Source organism: Stegodyphus dumicola, chromosome 7 (genome assembly GCF_044657685.1).
Source record: "Stegodyphus dumicola isolate Sdum_Otavi_A_Nest chromosome 7, ASM4465768v1".
In the NCBI taxonomy this organism is placed as follows: Eukaryota; Metazoa; Arthropoda; class Arachnida; order Araneae; family Eresidae; genus Stegodyphus; species Stegodyphus dumicola.
The window spans coordinates 198,412,348-198,429,320 of NC_140774.1; the positions used below are offsets into that span (position 1 = coordinate 198,412,348).

The 16,973-nt window shown below is 31.9% G+C and overlaps 1 protein-coding gene across 2 annotated transcripts in view; it reads left to right on the forward strand.

The window, feature by feature from the left end:
• The window catches only part of raptor (regulatory associated protein of MTOR complex 1), a 123,452-nt gene that overhangs the window by 45,345 nt on the left and 61,134 nt on the right, over positions 1-16,973 (forward strand). For both annotated transcript variants that reach the window (XM_035362570.2, XM_035362571.2), the window contains 4 exons: positions 6,175-6,285; positions 10,929-11,003; positions 11,315-11,380; positions 12,892-13,083. In XM_035362570.2, coding sequence (XP_035218461.2) covers positions 6,175-6,285; positions 10,929-11,003; positions 11,315-11,380; positions 12,892-13,083 — 444 coding nt within the window. The remainder of the gene's footprint in view (positions 1-6,174; positions 6,286-10,928; positions 11,004-11,314; positions 11,381-12,891; positions 13,084-16,973) is intronic.

Genomic DNA, 16,973 nt, shown 5'->3' on the forward strand with positions numbered 1-16,973 from the left:
ACTTGTACTGTAAGAATAAAATATTTGGTACATTTCATTAACTTTATTAATTATTGACATGCAGTGTAAGGTTATTATCACAATAACCTAGACGATTGGGATGAATATTCCTAGTTCGCAATACTATTGAGACATATTTTCCCAGGAGATTTCCAGGAAATGGGAAAAGTTAAAAACTCATATTACACTTCTTTTAGTATGTCAACATTAAATCAAACTACTTTTCGTAGTTAAATTTTAATCATGAAAAAGTTGGGTCAAAAGGGTTAACAATATTTTTTAGTCATTAGTATTCATTACATTATACATTACAAAGTCCGTAATCCTGACTCGTCAGGACTTCGTCGTTTCCGGTTAGGTTTTTTCCCGGATTATAGGTCATCAATTTAAATCTGGTAAGATGGCATGCAGAAATTATACAATTAAAAATATGAAACCGTAATTTATGAAATAAAGAGCAATTATGATCTAAAGGATATCAAAATTTACAAAAAAAAAAAAGGCTTAATATTTTTTTCTTTACTTTATTAAACATTCTTTCAATGTAAGTTGTTTAAGATGCTTTCACAAAAAATTCAAAAAGTTCTTTTTTCTTGTGTCATCCAATGCCATACTCCTCGCATAATTTTGAGATGGATATATATGCCTTTATCCATTTTTTGCAGCAATTCCACTTTTTGTTTGATGGACACCGAAACATGCTTTCGCTTTGTAGATCCTTTGGCAGCTTTAGAATTGGAAACTCTTTTTGACATAATCGAAAGTTCAAGCTTAATTTTTATAAAATTGCTCTAACAGTCTTCAAAAAATAATAAGCCGGATCCAATTAAAAGATTAAGGGACAGCACAATCTGCAACATTAACTGAAACGCCTTAGAATCAATAAAGATAATTTTAGCCTAGCTTATACCATCCGTTATACATTAAACGCAAATGCGTAAACACATTACGCGCATGCGTAAAGCATACCAAAAAAAAGTTCGTGGCTTTGAGGTCCGGATTATAGATCATTCTGTATAATGAACGTCTTTGGACTTTGGACTGTATTTATTCATGTTATATATTTATTATTTATCATTTTGATTTATAATTTAAAAATATTGTTTAATCATTTTTTGTTACTCCTCTTATGTGATTAATGCTAAATCAATTTGTACTTCAATTTTCAAATTATTTTGATTGAATTAAAATGACCATCGCAATTGGTATAAGTGTAACTATTATTAAGGCAGTATGTAAATTTATTGCACAAATTTTGATAACTATTTTCCTAAATTAATGCTTTTTTCTTTGATTTCCCAAATATTAATTTTCCAGAAACCTCAAACATATTAACAAATTTCAGTTGTTCTATTATTTTCTAATTTTTATTATAGCTTTAAGATTACTTTTCTTACTTATAATCTTAATTCTGCCCTTAAAATTTACATGGAAAGAATGAATAATTTTGTGCCAAAAACTCAGAGATCTGAGTTTTCTCTTAAGATTCAAAGTCAATTTTTTTGATCCGGCAAAGGTTTGCCGGATTCCTGGAATATGAAAAATAAATATTTTCTTAAGTAAGACTAAATTATCTCCCAGTATCTAAAAACAAAGTTATGCTGAACGATACATATCCCAGACACTACATTACAAAAGAAAATCTGTCAGTTCACAGTGTAGCATATTGAATGCTATCACATAAAGGGAAATCTTGTTCTTGTATAATCTTGAGAGAAAACTCAAACAATCAAATTCAAACAATGTTCTTGTAAACATTGTTTAAATTTGATTGATTAATAAAAGCAAATATTGGTTTCAAAATGTATAATATAATGCATAGTGTATTAACTATTTGTATTATTACTTTTGTATCTGGTAGAACTTTTTTTGGGGAGGGGATGCAATACTTAAGAATAAAAATTTCACAAACTTTATTAGTTCAAGTCCTAAGTTTTAAAGTGTCATGATTTTACCCATGATTGTCATGTAAATTTTGCATTATTTTTTATATGATGAAATTACTATTGCAATTATTATATATGATGAAAAACATACAAATTTAGTCAACTTACCAAGGATAAATTATAAATAGAATATATTAATGAAAAGGAAGTGTGAAAGATATGCAGGAGTAATATAATAAATATTTATAGTTGTTTAAACTTAGTTTTTCATAAAAATAATTCATTGTTTTTGTGTAATCATAACATAGGGTGCACCAAAATTCACTAGACTACAGTTCTTAAAAGTTGAACTAGCTGTTACAGTCAAAAGTCGTTAATCCGGACTCGTCGGGACTTCGGCGATTCCGGATTATCGATTTTTCCGGATTATAGATCATCAGTTTAAATCTGGTAAGATGGCATGCAGAAATTACAAAATTAAAAATATGAAACCGTAATTTATGAAATAAAGAACAATTATGATCTAAAGGGTATCAAAATTTACAAAAAGAAAAAGTTTAATATTTATTTGTTTACTTTATTAAACATTTCTTTCAATGTAAGTTGCTTCGTTTCATGTGATAAAACTTTCTCTTTAATTCTATTAAACAGACATAATTTCTTGTTTAGTTACAAAGTTCCGCTGTTCAAGTCCTATAATTGCTGTGTTGAGAATACCGACTAATTTGTCAATCGAAATGTTATTGAAAACGAAAACAAACTCTGGGTCACTTTCTTCACTATCGGAAGCGAATTATAATGACGAGGAACTTGATTTAAATCATATCAAAGACGGAGTACATCGAAATGAAATACTACACTTAGTACGGAATTATAAACCAAATAAAATAAAAACATCTGCCCTGAAGATAAGAATAGTGCTGACAGATCAACTTCCAATCCCCAGCGTGAAATTGATAAACAGATTTCGGATTTCAAAACATACTTTCGCTTTGTAGATACAAATTACATATTAGTAAATATATATCAGAAATTCTATTTGACATAATCTTTCTAATCTATCATAATCTAATAATGACGTTTCTGCCCCCCCCCCTCTGCCGCAGAGCGCAGAGCAGCGTGAAATTGATAAACAGATTTCGGATTTCAAAACATACTTTGGCTTTGTAGTAAATATATATCGGAAATTCTATTTGACATAATCGAAAGTTCAAGCTTACTTTTATAAAATTGCTCTAACAATCTGCAAAAAATAATAAGCCGGATCCATTTCGAAGATTAAGGAACAACACAATCTGCAACATTAACTGAATTAGATAACTTTAGCTTAGCGTATAACTCTGTTACACATTAAACGCGCATGCGCACAAACATATTCGCAGCCGTAAGGGTCTTACGCGTTCTCGTAAACACCTGTGCGCATGCGTGAACGCGACGCATGCGCAGAAAGTTTGTAGCTTTGAGGTCCGGATTATAGATCATTCCTGATTATGGGTGTCCGAATTAACGACTTTTGACTGTATATGGCAGAAGGAGTTTACACGAAAATGAGTGTCACAAATCCATGTTTTTTTGGCAGTTCATTAGTTCAAATTTTTATCAATAGATGGTTTTGCATTATAGGAAGCATAGGTGTATAACTGAGATTATTATAGCATAGGTGTGTAACTGAGATTAAAAGAAACTTTCCACGTGCAAACTCTTGATATTGCTTCAAGTCAAAGCGGTCATTATTGAGTTTGATTGATAAGAAACTATGGGTGAAATTGTGCAACCTATTTGGAGAAACAACTGTTTCAACTTTATAACAGTAACCAACTGACTATGACAGTTCTAAAAAACTCTTTATGTGACATTTTGAAGAAACTTGTAGTTAATTGAGGTCACATTTGCAAATCTTTGTAGCTTGAATCTCGCACAAACTGTGTAACACCTTAGGTAGAAACTTTAACTGCATAATCAGTGATCAGTGTTTGGAAATTGCAAGAATTATGAATCTACCAAACTAATTGGTGTTTTAGATTTCGTGTACTGTATGGCAGTAACATTTTTATCAGATTTTATGAAAACTGCTGTAGTTTTACAATTTTTGGCACAAAGACCTTTTTTAAAACTAATTTAAAGTTATTTTTGCAGAGATGACAGAAACATTACATCATAGTGATTTGTCCCTAGATCCACTTTGGCACATATTTTTATTGCCCTTTGGGGTTACAGTTAAATCATTCGGTAAAGAGTATCATTCTTTACCCTGCCATCAACTTTGGGATTACTGTTCTTTATTATGTGATCGAAGTACTATTTTGATTGAAAAGTACTATTTTGTACCTTCCTAATTTAATTGGTGACTCAAATGGGCTGTTACAGTTTATATGGGGTGGATTTTTTTCTATATCTGCTCACTATTATTACATAATTAGAAATTCCCCATTGGAAAGTGAAATATTATTTCATATAGTCGCTAATTTGAAAGTTCTTTTAACCCCTTAACTGCCGCGGGCGTATATATACGCCTTGCTCAGCCAATGCGTTAACTGCCCCAGATGCGCAGCCGATGCGTTAACTTTGCGAATAATTTTAGGTGTAGCAGCGCAAAGCAAATGATAGCAGTTTGGAAGGACGTATATATACGCCTGGGGCAGTTAACGCATCGGCTGAGCAAAGCGTATATATACGCCCACGGCAGTTAAGGGGTTAATAGTATTTGATATTTTGTGGATAAATTTCCATTTCTGCTTACAATACCAGATGGAGAGAACAGTGATATAGCATGGAATAAATAGTAAAAATAATTTACAACTATTCTGACTGAGGCTTTTTGTTATATTCTCTAGATGTTAGTAAGGATGCATTGGTTCATTTGATAGGAAAGGTTTATGGACTAGATGGAATTCTTGAACATTAAGGGATCACTAATGTTTTGAAAATTACATTAAACTACTTCACAGCAATGCTGAATGTGAGTGCATATTTACCATTTTGAAAAAAACTGAGTCTTGTACTTGTGGCAATACAAGGTCTTGAAAATATCTTAATTTTTATTGATAAGTAGATTAATTTTTATTGATTAAATGCTATGAACCTAAATTGTCTGATTGCTTTTTAACAGGTGCAGAATTGCTTAGCATAATAAGCAGGCTAAATTAGTGTGATTTTTTAAAAACTTTAAAAGGGTTTCTTTTTCTAATCATGTTTCAGATATATGCAATCTTTTTTTCTTTAAATTTCATGTTTTGTATTCTGAATTTTTTTCCAGAAATCTTCTGATTTTTAGTCTCACAAAGTTGATAGGTATGCAGTAGTATCCTTACAACCCTAATTACTGCATCAGTTGAAAACTAAGTTGTAATGTAAATAGGAGGAATTCAGCCCTTGGGCATTCTGAACCTCCTCTGAGATGATTTTACATTGCATAGCATTTTTAATAACCGTAATTATGGAATATGGTCAAGGGAAAATATCTGAATATGCAAAGAAGAACTATTTCTTATGAAGTAGAAAACATACTTTGTAACAGGCCAGTGCATCCTTGAATATTGCATGAAAGCACAATAATAAATTTGGCAGAATGTAATCTCATAGAGATTGTCATGTATATGCAAGATGATGCAGTTCTTTATATGATTTATTATGTGTTGATTTATTATACAATAGTTTGTATAGTGTATTTCTTTATTCTGGTCCTCATTGAGATATTTGGTCCTGAGAAGCTAATTAGTCTCTAATGCTCTGCTGTCTGGTCTTCTTGATCCTCACACTCAACACTCATGGATTTTTGCTTGTAGGGCCATTTGAAGTCCTGGATGTATACTTGTGGCCTTAGTGCAACTAAAAGTTGCTATCTGTTGCAAAATCAATTTCGTAGACGCAACTGTGCTCAATTCATCAAGAATATTGTGATCACTTGTATGGAAAATGTGATTTTTTTATGCTGAGAGACACATTGAACAAACACTAGGTTGAGTAAAACTCAGTGCAATGAAGTAAATATAAAGTATATTTAAGCTAGCTCTCTGTCATTAAATATCATTACTGAAGTGCATAATGTCTGTTGGCAAAATTTTGAACTTTTTATTGCCATCCAAAAATTGGATTCATGGTATGAATTTTGGTGAAAACTGCATTCTTGTATGATTGCTAGTTAATATTTTTATGAATGTTTTAAATAGTTTAGTAATTTTGGTGCATCTAGTGTATTTATACTGTGTAGTAGTTTTAATTTTGTGATTTATATTTTTTAAAAGTTCATGCACTGTTTATTTTATTTATTTTTTCTTTTCATATACAGGCTCTTTCTGTTGGTATTTTTCCTTATGTTTTAAAGCTTCTTCAGAGCTCTGCTAGAGAACTGAGACCTTTATTAGTTTTTATTTGGGCTAAAGTTTTAGCAGTAGACTGTGTAAGTAGCATGTTTCTATGTTTTTTATTTTTACTTTTCTCCCTAAGAAGACTCTGAAGTCATTAAAATTTTAATTGGATTCATATGTTATCACAGAGCGTGGATAAGAGTTTACATTTGCAAGTTGCAGTTCATTTTGTTATAACATGTTCTTCGATTAGTATATTTAAATATAACTAAAACATAATTGCCATAAAGATATAGTTAAGATTTTTTTGTATTTTTGTATATTTATTTATTTTTCTCCTGAAGAAGAGGGATTTGCCTTCAAAATCAATAGTTTCTTTTTGTATGTATGCTGCCAAACTAAGATTACTTCTTTGCATAGGTGTAAGTTTTACATTGGCATGTTTTTTTGTCCAGTTTTATTATCTATGGAACTAAGAAGCTTAGAGCTGATTCTTTTTAAAACCAGTCTCTTTCCCTCCTTCCCTATCTTTTTTTTTTTTTTTTTTTTTTTTTTTTTGAATGGAAGTACTTTAAGAAACATTGCAGTTTTTGCCCTTAACATGAACTACTAGAAAGTTTCTTTTGTGGCTGATAAAATATTTCAATCCATGTGTGTTTATATTAAATCATATTAATATTAACTAATTATTTTGGCTTAAGAATTAAAAAATGTTTACTTTTTAAATACATTTTAATGCAAGTTATGCTTTTTGCATTTTAAGATTTAGTATTTAGATCATTTCCTTCTTATATTCTTAAAGTTTTTAAAGTGAACTTGAAGGAAAGGTTTTTCTCATAAGGAATAGATGTTTACTTACCATATATGGGCCTCTTTCTCAGTTTTTAAATTATTAAAAACAAATAAATAGATTTTTAAAAACATTTTTGCGAGATGCAGTAGTAGTGTTTAAATAATTATTGAAAAGGAATTTGTGTACTTTGGTATATATATATATATTGTTGCGTGCGTACGGGTTCGTTACGAAATGAATGCACAAATCCGATGAAAAATGAACAAAAATTTCTTATTATCACAACAAAAATGCTTAAATTTTCTCAAATAATCGTGCAGTATCACAATATATCACAGTAGTTATCTTCTAACTACTCAAATGTTTAATAGAACGTAATTCAAAACAGCTAAAGAAAGCTAATCCGCGAATTCGCTACAATCAACAAGAGCAGTTTTCCAAACAACAACAAACTAAGTAACTACTACGAACTGAGATGTTTCCCTCCTTTTATAAGATTTTAAAATGACGCGCTAGAATTTTCTAGTACTTTCTCAAAATCAAAAGGAGATATTTATTTATTTAATGCACGCGCTCTTGTATTTTCAATTTTCCGGCTTAGCTTTCTTTTAATATTCGTCATGCGCTGCACTGCACGGGAAATAAAACCATTTAATTTATAACTGAACTAACATTAGCTTTTTAAATACCAAATTCATAACACTGCCCCCTTCCCAAGGACTGCACGTCCCGGGCAGTACAATCCCTGGACAGAAAGCTAAACTTACAACTGTGGCATAAATGCATTAATAAGCATTACATTGCAATAATAAACAACATGAACAATAAATGCAATAAATAAAACAAATCAAATGCTATCAAATACAAAATACAAATCAAATGCAAAATATGAATCAAATACTAAATACACATTTAGAAACAAAAAGGACCATGGTCTTGCACTATTTACAATTATTTACATTATGTACTATGGCCATAGTAATGAGCTAACCTGTCGTAAGAGTTCGAAGACTCGCGGATCCGAACCACGACGTCATTTAGCCTGTTCAGCACTGTATATGGACCATCCGAAGGTGACTGTAATTTAGGACTGACTCCTTTTTGTCGTATCGGGTTCCCCAACCACACCTTGTCTCCTTTGTTGGATCTATGTCCAGTAGCTCTCGTGTTGTATCTAGACTTCATTTTCTACGTCGCCAAGTTTACTCACTTTCGTGCAGAACAGTATGCATGGATCTGTAATATCTGCCTCATATGCCGTGTGATGGTAGGCGGCACTTCCAAACGTGATGTTCATGTTTAACTTCCCAGCTATGCCGATCATATCACCAGATGTAGTCTGAAGGTTAACAGAGGATGGCGTCCAAATAAGTTTATCGTTAAACCGTTGAGCTAAATCTCTCCGAATGATGGTAACATTAGCTCCTGTGTCCATGATCATATTGCAAGGAACTCCATCGATATGCCCCTTGATGGACAGTCCGTTACTGTTGCCACTCACTGTAGAAATCTTAAGCGCTTTAAAACAGGGTTTTTCATTATCTGGCAACCTCCGTTCCTCGATATGGCCATTCATTTGTTTCCTCCGTCGTCACTGGGAAATGGTCTCAATTTTCGTACTCGGGGATGTTCTGCAATTCTTCAGATCCACAGTTCCAGCACTTTAGTTTGTAGTCAATCCTTTTCTGTCCCATGTGATTTAATTGTCTGTTTAACCTACCTCTCTTATTTTCCGTGCTTTGTGGTGTTCTGCAGTTCTTTCATATGTGGCCTTCAACACCGCAGTTCCAGGACTTTAGGGTTGGTTTCTTCTCACCAGTTTTCCATCTCAAGGCATTCACTGGTCTTATCAAATCATTCGCTTTATTATCCATGCCCTGGGGTGTTCTGTAATGCCGTCGTAGGTGACCTTCAGAACCACATCTCCAACACCTTACAGCCACTTTGTTCACACTGCTACTCCGTATCAAAGCATCGACTTGTCTGGATAAATCATCTAAACGAGCCATAAATTGATCCACTGGCTCATGGACTCGCACAGCTCTGACTGGGTGGCAGTCTTGACGAGTGGCTTGCTGGGCTGCCTTGAATTTCATGGCATACACTAAAGCGCTTTTCAAATCTTTAACATCAGCCATTCGTAGAGCCTTCTGTATTTCGGGATCCCGGATGCCATCGATAAAGTACTGCAGGGACAGGATTTCCCTCGTTTCTCTCGGGCACTCCGTAAAGGCGAGGTGGGACAGCCTTTCAACATCCGTGGCGAGTTCCTGGAGTGATTCGGTGGGCTTCTGTTGACGGGATTTTAATTGAAGCCTGCTGTAGTCTTTTAAACATTTCTCGCCAAAGCGCAGCTCCAATGCGCTGGATAGAGCTTCGAAGTCAAGTCTTTGGTTTTCGGGAAGCGTCTGCAGGATATCCGCTGCTCTCAGAGAAGCGGCGAGATGACAGGCCTTAGTTTGGGAATCCCATCCATTCGCATCCGCAACGATAAAAAATTGTGTTTTATAAACCTGCCAGGAGGTCTTCCCGTCATATGTTGATAGTTTCAGAATGGGACGAGCAGGCATCGTTAAAAATTTAAAACTGTCAGAATTGCTTCCTGCCGTCGCTACCATCTTCTTTAAAGTATCAATTTCTTTGACAAATGCAGAAACTCTCTCATCAATTTGTTGTTTAACAGAACAAACTCTTCCTTCTATTTCTTCTTTGACCGAATCAACTCTGTAACCTATTTGTTGTTCCACGGCCGAAACTCTGTCTTCTATTTGCTCTTTCCCAGAAGAAACTCTATAATCGATTTGTTGTTCTACGGCCGAAATTCTCTGTTCTATTTGTCGTTTGACAGAAGAAACGTTTTCTTCAATTTGCCCAACTTTGTTTTCAACCGCGTCCATTCTGCCTTCCATAGCCTCAAATTTATTTTCTATTATGCAGGTAATTTTCCTTCTCTCTTCCTGTCCTGCTTCAATCTTCTCTTGACCTGCTTCAATCTTTTCTTTGACTGCATCTTGACTCAATTTCATTTCTTCCTTAACGGATTCCTGGCCCAATTTCATTTCTTCCTTAACAGAGTTGACGCCCCTTCCATCTTTTCTTGGGAAGTAGCAAATGCAGTCATCATTTGCCTTAATTGTTCTTCCATCCCTCTTGTAATTGGCATTCAAAATCCCACTTCTGACACCAAAAATTGTTGCGTGCGTATGGGTTCGTTACGAAATGAATGCACAAATCTGATGAAAAATGAACAAAAATTTATTATTATAACAACAAAAATGCTTCAATTTTCTCAAATAATCGTGCAGTATCACAATATATCACAGTAGTTATCTTCTAACTACTCAAATGTCCAATAGAACGTAATTCAAAACAGCTAAAGAAAGCTAATCCGCGAATTCGCTACAATCAACAAGAGCAGTTTTCCAAACAACAACAAACTAAGTAACTGCTACGAACTGAGATGTTTTCCTCCTTTTATAAGATTTTAAAATCATGCGCTAGAATTTTCTAGTACTTTCTCAAAATCAAAAAGAGATAGTTATTTATTTAATGCACGCGCTCTTGTATTTTCAATTTTCCGGCTTAGCTTTCTTTTAATATTCGACACGCGCTGCACTGCGCAGGAAATAAAACCATTTAATTTATAATTGAACTAACATTAGCTTTTTAAATACCAAATTCGTAACACTATATATATGTAATCTCACATAATTTGTTATATGAATGTTCATGCATAGTCACTATGCAAACTGTTATTAGCAACATAATTTTAATATTTCACTTGCTTCCATTTTTATGATCATCTGTCTGTGTAATATACTGTTTTTTGTAATATAATAAATTTTAATGCAACACATAATGTTTTCTTTGAATTATTTCACAGTGTAAAATAAATAGATTGTCTAAAATGCAATTTTTTTTTTTTTTTTTTTCCCTTTCCAGACTTGCCAGAGTGAACTTGTTCGAGATGGTGGGTTCAAGTACTTTCTTGGTGTTTTAGGCGAACAGTTCATGCCAGTAAGCATTTTTTCTTTCAATAATTGTATAAAAATATTAATTGAGTCTTAAGAGCTCAAACCATCTTACTTTCTGATTAACATTCACATCTTTTAGAAAACGGAAAGTAATTATTGATTAATATGTATTTAAATTGAATTGAATATTGTATCACTAAATGACCTTATATGCCCAATTATCAAACAATCTTTATATTTTGTAAGTGATACATATACCTCACATTTAATATGAAATGCAGATTGTAGTTTAAGAAAATGTTTAAAATTATATAGTTTTGTGAAAATAATATTGAAGCTTAATTTTTCTTTTAGGCCGAGCATCGTACAATGGCTGCATTTTGTGTAGCATGTATTGTACACAATTATAGACAGGGACAGGTAGGCTTTCAGTTAAAAATTCAAGTCATAAATAAATTTTATATTCATTAGTTTATGGATCCAAAAGTATAATTTTTAATGTACATTTAGTAGTGGGTTTTTTTTAACATATGTTTTACTATTTTTTGTTTAATTTATTTCTTTGTTAATTTAATTGCTTATTTATTTAATCATTTATTGTTATTTACATAATTGTTTATCTATTTATTTAATATATGCTAAGAAATGATTTTTTAATGTATGGTTTATCATTTAAAATACATTTGATGGCTATATGTATATGTATAGTAAAACTATTTGCTATGTAAGAATGGCTGATTAATATCATAGTTGAATTCCATAAAACAGCTCTAAAAAGGGAATTCAAACTCAAATTATTTATGACATTTAAACAATTTTATGTAAAAATATATGCAGTTTTAAAATGATAAAACTGCTTTCTTTTGGCCTAATTTTCTGAAATAAATATAAAATAATCTGAAAATTCTAATTTCCAAAATTTTTTATGCATTAATCTGTAACAATGCAACTGTAAGTAATCAGAGTTTTATTTGTAAAAAATGTGTAAGGTGTATGTTAATTTTATAACAATTATTTTTAATTTTGAAACCTTTTCCTTTCAACTCTCGTTTCCCACTTACAATTCCCTACCAGAATGAGGTTTTAGAATCATGTTAAATGCAAATGAGTAGTATTTATAGAAAGCTCTACGTACTTTGAGAGAGTGTTTAGGAGTCCTAAGTGGCACATGTTTGCCTTCTGGCTATTTTATTCTTGAATCTATTACGCTCGGCAACATTGATGTGCCTGTTGATAATCGTCCGCTAGTTTAAATTAAGAGCAAACTACGTTATATATTTGTGTTTAGCTTCGGCTATATTTTACGTAGAATTAGTTTAGTTTTTTTATTTTCTTATTCTGATTTAAAAGCCTAAGTGGAGGCTTTCTTGTAAGCCTGAGAAGGGTCCATTTGTTATAATTTTTGTGAGTGAGTAAAAGAGTATTTTAACCTTTCTCGAGTGTATGTTGTTAGTGTTTGAGCTCATTGATAATTCGTTACACAATTCACTAGGTTCCTCGACATTTTATTGTAGCCAAAGTAGTGAGGAACATTATAGATGTATTCATCTTGATCATTTATTCGGAAACCATATATATTTAATGAGTTACTGTTATGTTACAATGCGGAAACTAAGAAATTATAAATTATCTGTTCGAACTTTTAAAAGTTTGACAAGAAAGTCAAGGAAAGGTGTATTAGGCAAACAATATTTAATAATACTGTTGCTGTGCAAAATTTATGGATAGCTTTATATAAGGAGTTTTAATGTGCTGTCTATTTTTAAGACAAACATATTTCTCTATGGTGCAAAATAAGACAAAATTGCTTAATGTTATATTAATCTAAAATTCACACAGTCACTACTTGATAATTCTGTTACTTTAATTTTTGTTGTAGTTACTGAAAATATTTGAGTGAATTATTTAAGTTACTTATTTTATTTTGATAGGTTGCAGCATTACAGAATAATGTTGTGGCCATTTGCCTAGAGCAGTTAAATGACCCAAGTGCAAAATTAAGGCAGTGGGTTGCTATTTGTTTAGGGGAGATATGGGCAAACTTTGAGCAAGCACGATGGTGTGGAGTAAGAGATAGTGCCCATGAAAAGTTAGAAGTCCTACTCACTGATCCAGAACCTGAAGTTAGTGTATATTGTTGTTATTAGTATTTGTAAAAAAAAAAATGTGATTTTAATATTGTAGTTTATTAACCATTGTAAACAATAAATATTTTTCATAATTACATATATGTCAGTAAAATTGTTCATTAATAAATTTTTAAATTGCATTATTATTTCAAAGATTTTTACTGAAAGAACATGATTGAAATTAAGTAAAAAAGAAATCTACCTATTAAAAAGCTTAAAGCTTATCCTTTTTAATCAATTTTTAAAATTTAAGATATGGTTCTGTGACCAGACATTCAAGAGATATTGAGTTGTGCAGTCTTTTGAAAATACTCTGTATATATGTACATGATGAGCAACGAAGATGTTAGCACAAAAGGGTAAATTAATTTTCAGTGTAAGTTACATGTGTATGTTAATTTATGGCAGTGATACAAAGTATTTTGCACAAATGCAGTTCAGTTCGTATATGTTAATAAAACTTCAACTTGGTTGCTATGCTTCTTGATGCATACAAGCATTCATCCATGAGTCATGCTGTCCATGATATGATGATACGTAAGGGCCAGCATGGACTGAATTATGTTGGTAATTCATTATTGGTATTCATTGACATTTATATTAATGTTTATTGACATTCAATATTCAATTTATTGGTAATTCATTGACGGTCATTAAGATCTCTTGGTTCCACAGCATAAACACAGTGTTTTGCTATCCACAATAACCAAAAGTCACAGATGATTTTGGGAGATTATGTTGGCCCCAGCCCTTTTAATCCATCAGTTCTCAAATGTGTTATTCTTGCCAGAGCATACTCCGAAGAGAGGTTAGACTTCTATTTTCTATCCCCGGTTTTGAGGGGTATCTGGGGCTCTACCACCCTCTCCCCTTCCACCCATCCACACAAGAGGACTTTCAACATGTCATATAATTAGTTTGCTGCCATGCCGCACCGACACTATACGCTTAGCAACATCCATGTCTTCTCAGGGATTCAAACCCAGGCTCTTCAGTACCATAGTAAGCTCCCTTAACTACTATAATGTCTGGGCAACAAAGTATCCATTGCTGATAATCAGTATTGACCCAGCTAGCATGTCTCCAAAAATATACGCATAATTTTGGTAAAATAAGTACAGTATTTTTTGCAGTTTTTCTTTCACAAAAACTATGTGAATAAGTAAACAAGATGTTGATGACGCTTTGCCGTATTTTCCACATTTTTTTCCCTTTTCAAATATTATACAAATCCAAATGCACTTGGGGGGGGGAAACTGTTGTTGTAGTACATTACATTCATTACTTTTTTTAATATTATATGAGTTCTAAAAACTTTGAAAAAACATTTATGAATTATGTTATTGAATTTTTTGCATTTTACACTTGTTATACTTTTTCCTTTAAAAAAAAAAAGGAGGAACATGTCCCCCCCCAAAAAAAAATCAATGGAATTGTAATGTCATACTCTAATTATTTCAACTGAATTTTAATGTTCTAAATTAATTTTGCGAAATTGAAAATTTCATCTGGATATATTATACAAATGTAAATTACTTAAATCATTATTATGACAATCACATGATGCTGAAATTTTTTAAAGGTTTTTAATATATAGGGAGAAACTTCTACAATGATTTCAAAATGTTTGTTATAAGAAGAATTTTTAATATTAATTTTAATATGTGGCATGCATTTTATTTTAATTTATGATCCACAGGTAATCCAGTTATTATAAAAAAGTGACATCATGCTAAATCTGTTCAAAAATTTGACTACTTTAATTAATAATAACAAAAACTTGACTCAAAATAATTATTTACTTTTATTACCACTTTTTATTTTATTTCATGCATACTAAAGCAAATCAAATAATAATTAAAAAAAACTGAAAAATTATAATATTTTCCCTGAAATAGTGAAGGACATTCCTAATTTAGCAATCTTCAAAATTATCCAACTTCTCATTATTGAAGGTGGCCCACCAGCGACCGAGCGCTGAACACTGGTAGTTCGGTCTGAGTTCGAATTCCGCAAACGGGCTGGCTGCATGGGTGTTTTCCCCATGTGTAACGTGTATACGAGCCAGTTTCCCTTAGAAAGTCCTCCACGAAGGCATCCCTCCCCTTAGGTAGATAGCCCTAGTGTGCTTTGCCATAATTAAATATGCCACATTATTGAAGGTAAACTTACCATTCTTTATTGAACTTCCCCCTTAGAACACCCTAAAAGATCAACTGATGTGAGAAAGGAAGAAAATAATGGTTGGCAGCTTCTGGCATAAACTTTGCTACATAATTAAATTTACTCATCATTTTATGCAGTTTCTATAGTTTTTTTAAGTTACTTTTACAAATTTAAAGATTTTTGTTATTTAAAATTTTTCTGATTGTGCATTGTTATTTGGATTTTCCATTTTTATGAAAAGTAAAATGTTTAATAATAGACTCTGATATATTTTTATACAATAAAATATAAGTTCTTTATCTAAAATTTCGTAGCTCACATATGCTGATAATGGTGGTATTTTCAAAAAAGAATGATTTCACAATACCTGGTTTAGAGATATCAATTAGCATTCACTTTTGTTGAATTCTATAGATTTTCCCATAGTTCATGCAAATGGTCAGTGGCTTATGTTGTAGAGCTGTGTTTATTAACCATGCTTGACAGATTAAATGTGATTTCTGAAAAGATTAGAACACTGATATCGACATGTGTGCCATTTTAACTAAAATTTGTATCACTTCCAACTTGTATTATTATTAGCTAGTATTGGAGAAATCAAGTTCTCAGTCATTTTGATGAAAAGAAAAATACTCGCATTCCATTTATATTAAAGTAATTATGATTTTCAAGGAAGTGCAATTTTTTATGAAAACTGAATTATTGCTTGAATAAGTGTTTTCATGATGGAGATTAGATGGTTTTAAAATTTTTAATTATGATTTTATTTCTTATGCTTTCTGTTGTAAACTATAACTGTTCAAATATTGATTTACTTTCCATTTATTTTTCAGACACTGTTAAATGCAAACACTGTGTATTACCAAACACATCATATCATTAAATGGTTCTTGAACAATTTATTAGGGAATCATGGTTCCAGTTTAAAAAGTGCCTCAAAATATGCAGGCTTTTTTATCATAATAATTTAGGTCACAATTAAAAATAGGATTGAAAAATAGCACATTTTTTGGCAAATTTGGGGAGCATTCAGGACTAATTTTTCTCCTTAAACACAAGAGCCATTTTCAGAATGGTGGCACACTAAAAATTCCATAAAAAACAATCAACCACTAAAATTTTAAATGCAGGAAACATTAGTAATGAAAGCTTTTTTTTAGCCCAAAGGGCATTAGCCCAGAAGGGCTATTAATTTCGTTTTGCCATTTTGCATTGAAAACTTTAAATGTTCATTTCAATTTTCAAATTGTTGCCACCAGATACTGTCGCATTGTGTTGTATTTAAAGAAATTAAATAATGAAGAATCTCTATAAATGTGTGTTTCTTGCATTGCGGTAAAACAACAGGACCTAGAGCCATCAAGTTTTGGATAATGTATGTCTCCACCTGAATATGGCCATCTGGAAGCCTGAATTTGGAATTTGTTTTATTATTTGTTTCAAATTTTGCAAAGCATTTATGAGTTTCTGTTGAAAAAAACTCAGCGATCTCAAAGTGAGCAATGGCAACACTGTTCCCAGGGGGGGGTATTTCCAGTGGGCGAGATTGTGTATTGGAAATTCTAAAGATATGCTCTTTTAAAACTATTTTGCAATATTGCTGTTAGATTGATTTTATAGTTTAAGTTCGAAGAACATGATATTTAATAAATAAAGGTAACACACAAAACATTTAAAAAAATGCCCCTTTGGGTGTAATATAAAATCCGAAATCTTTC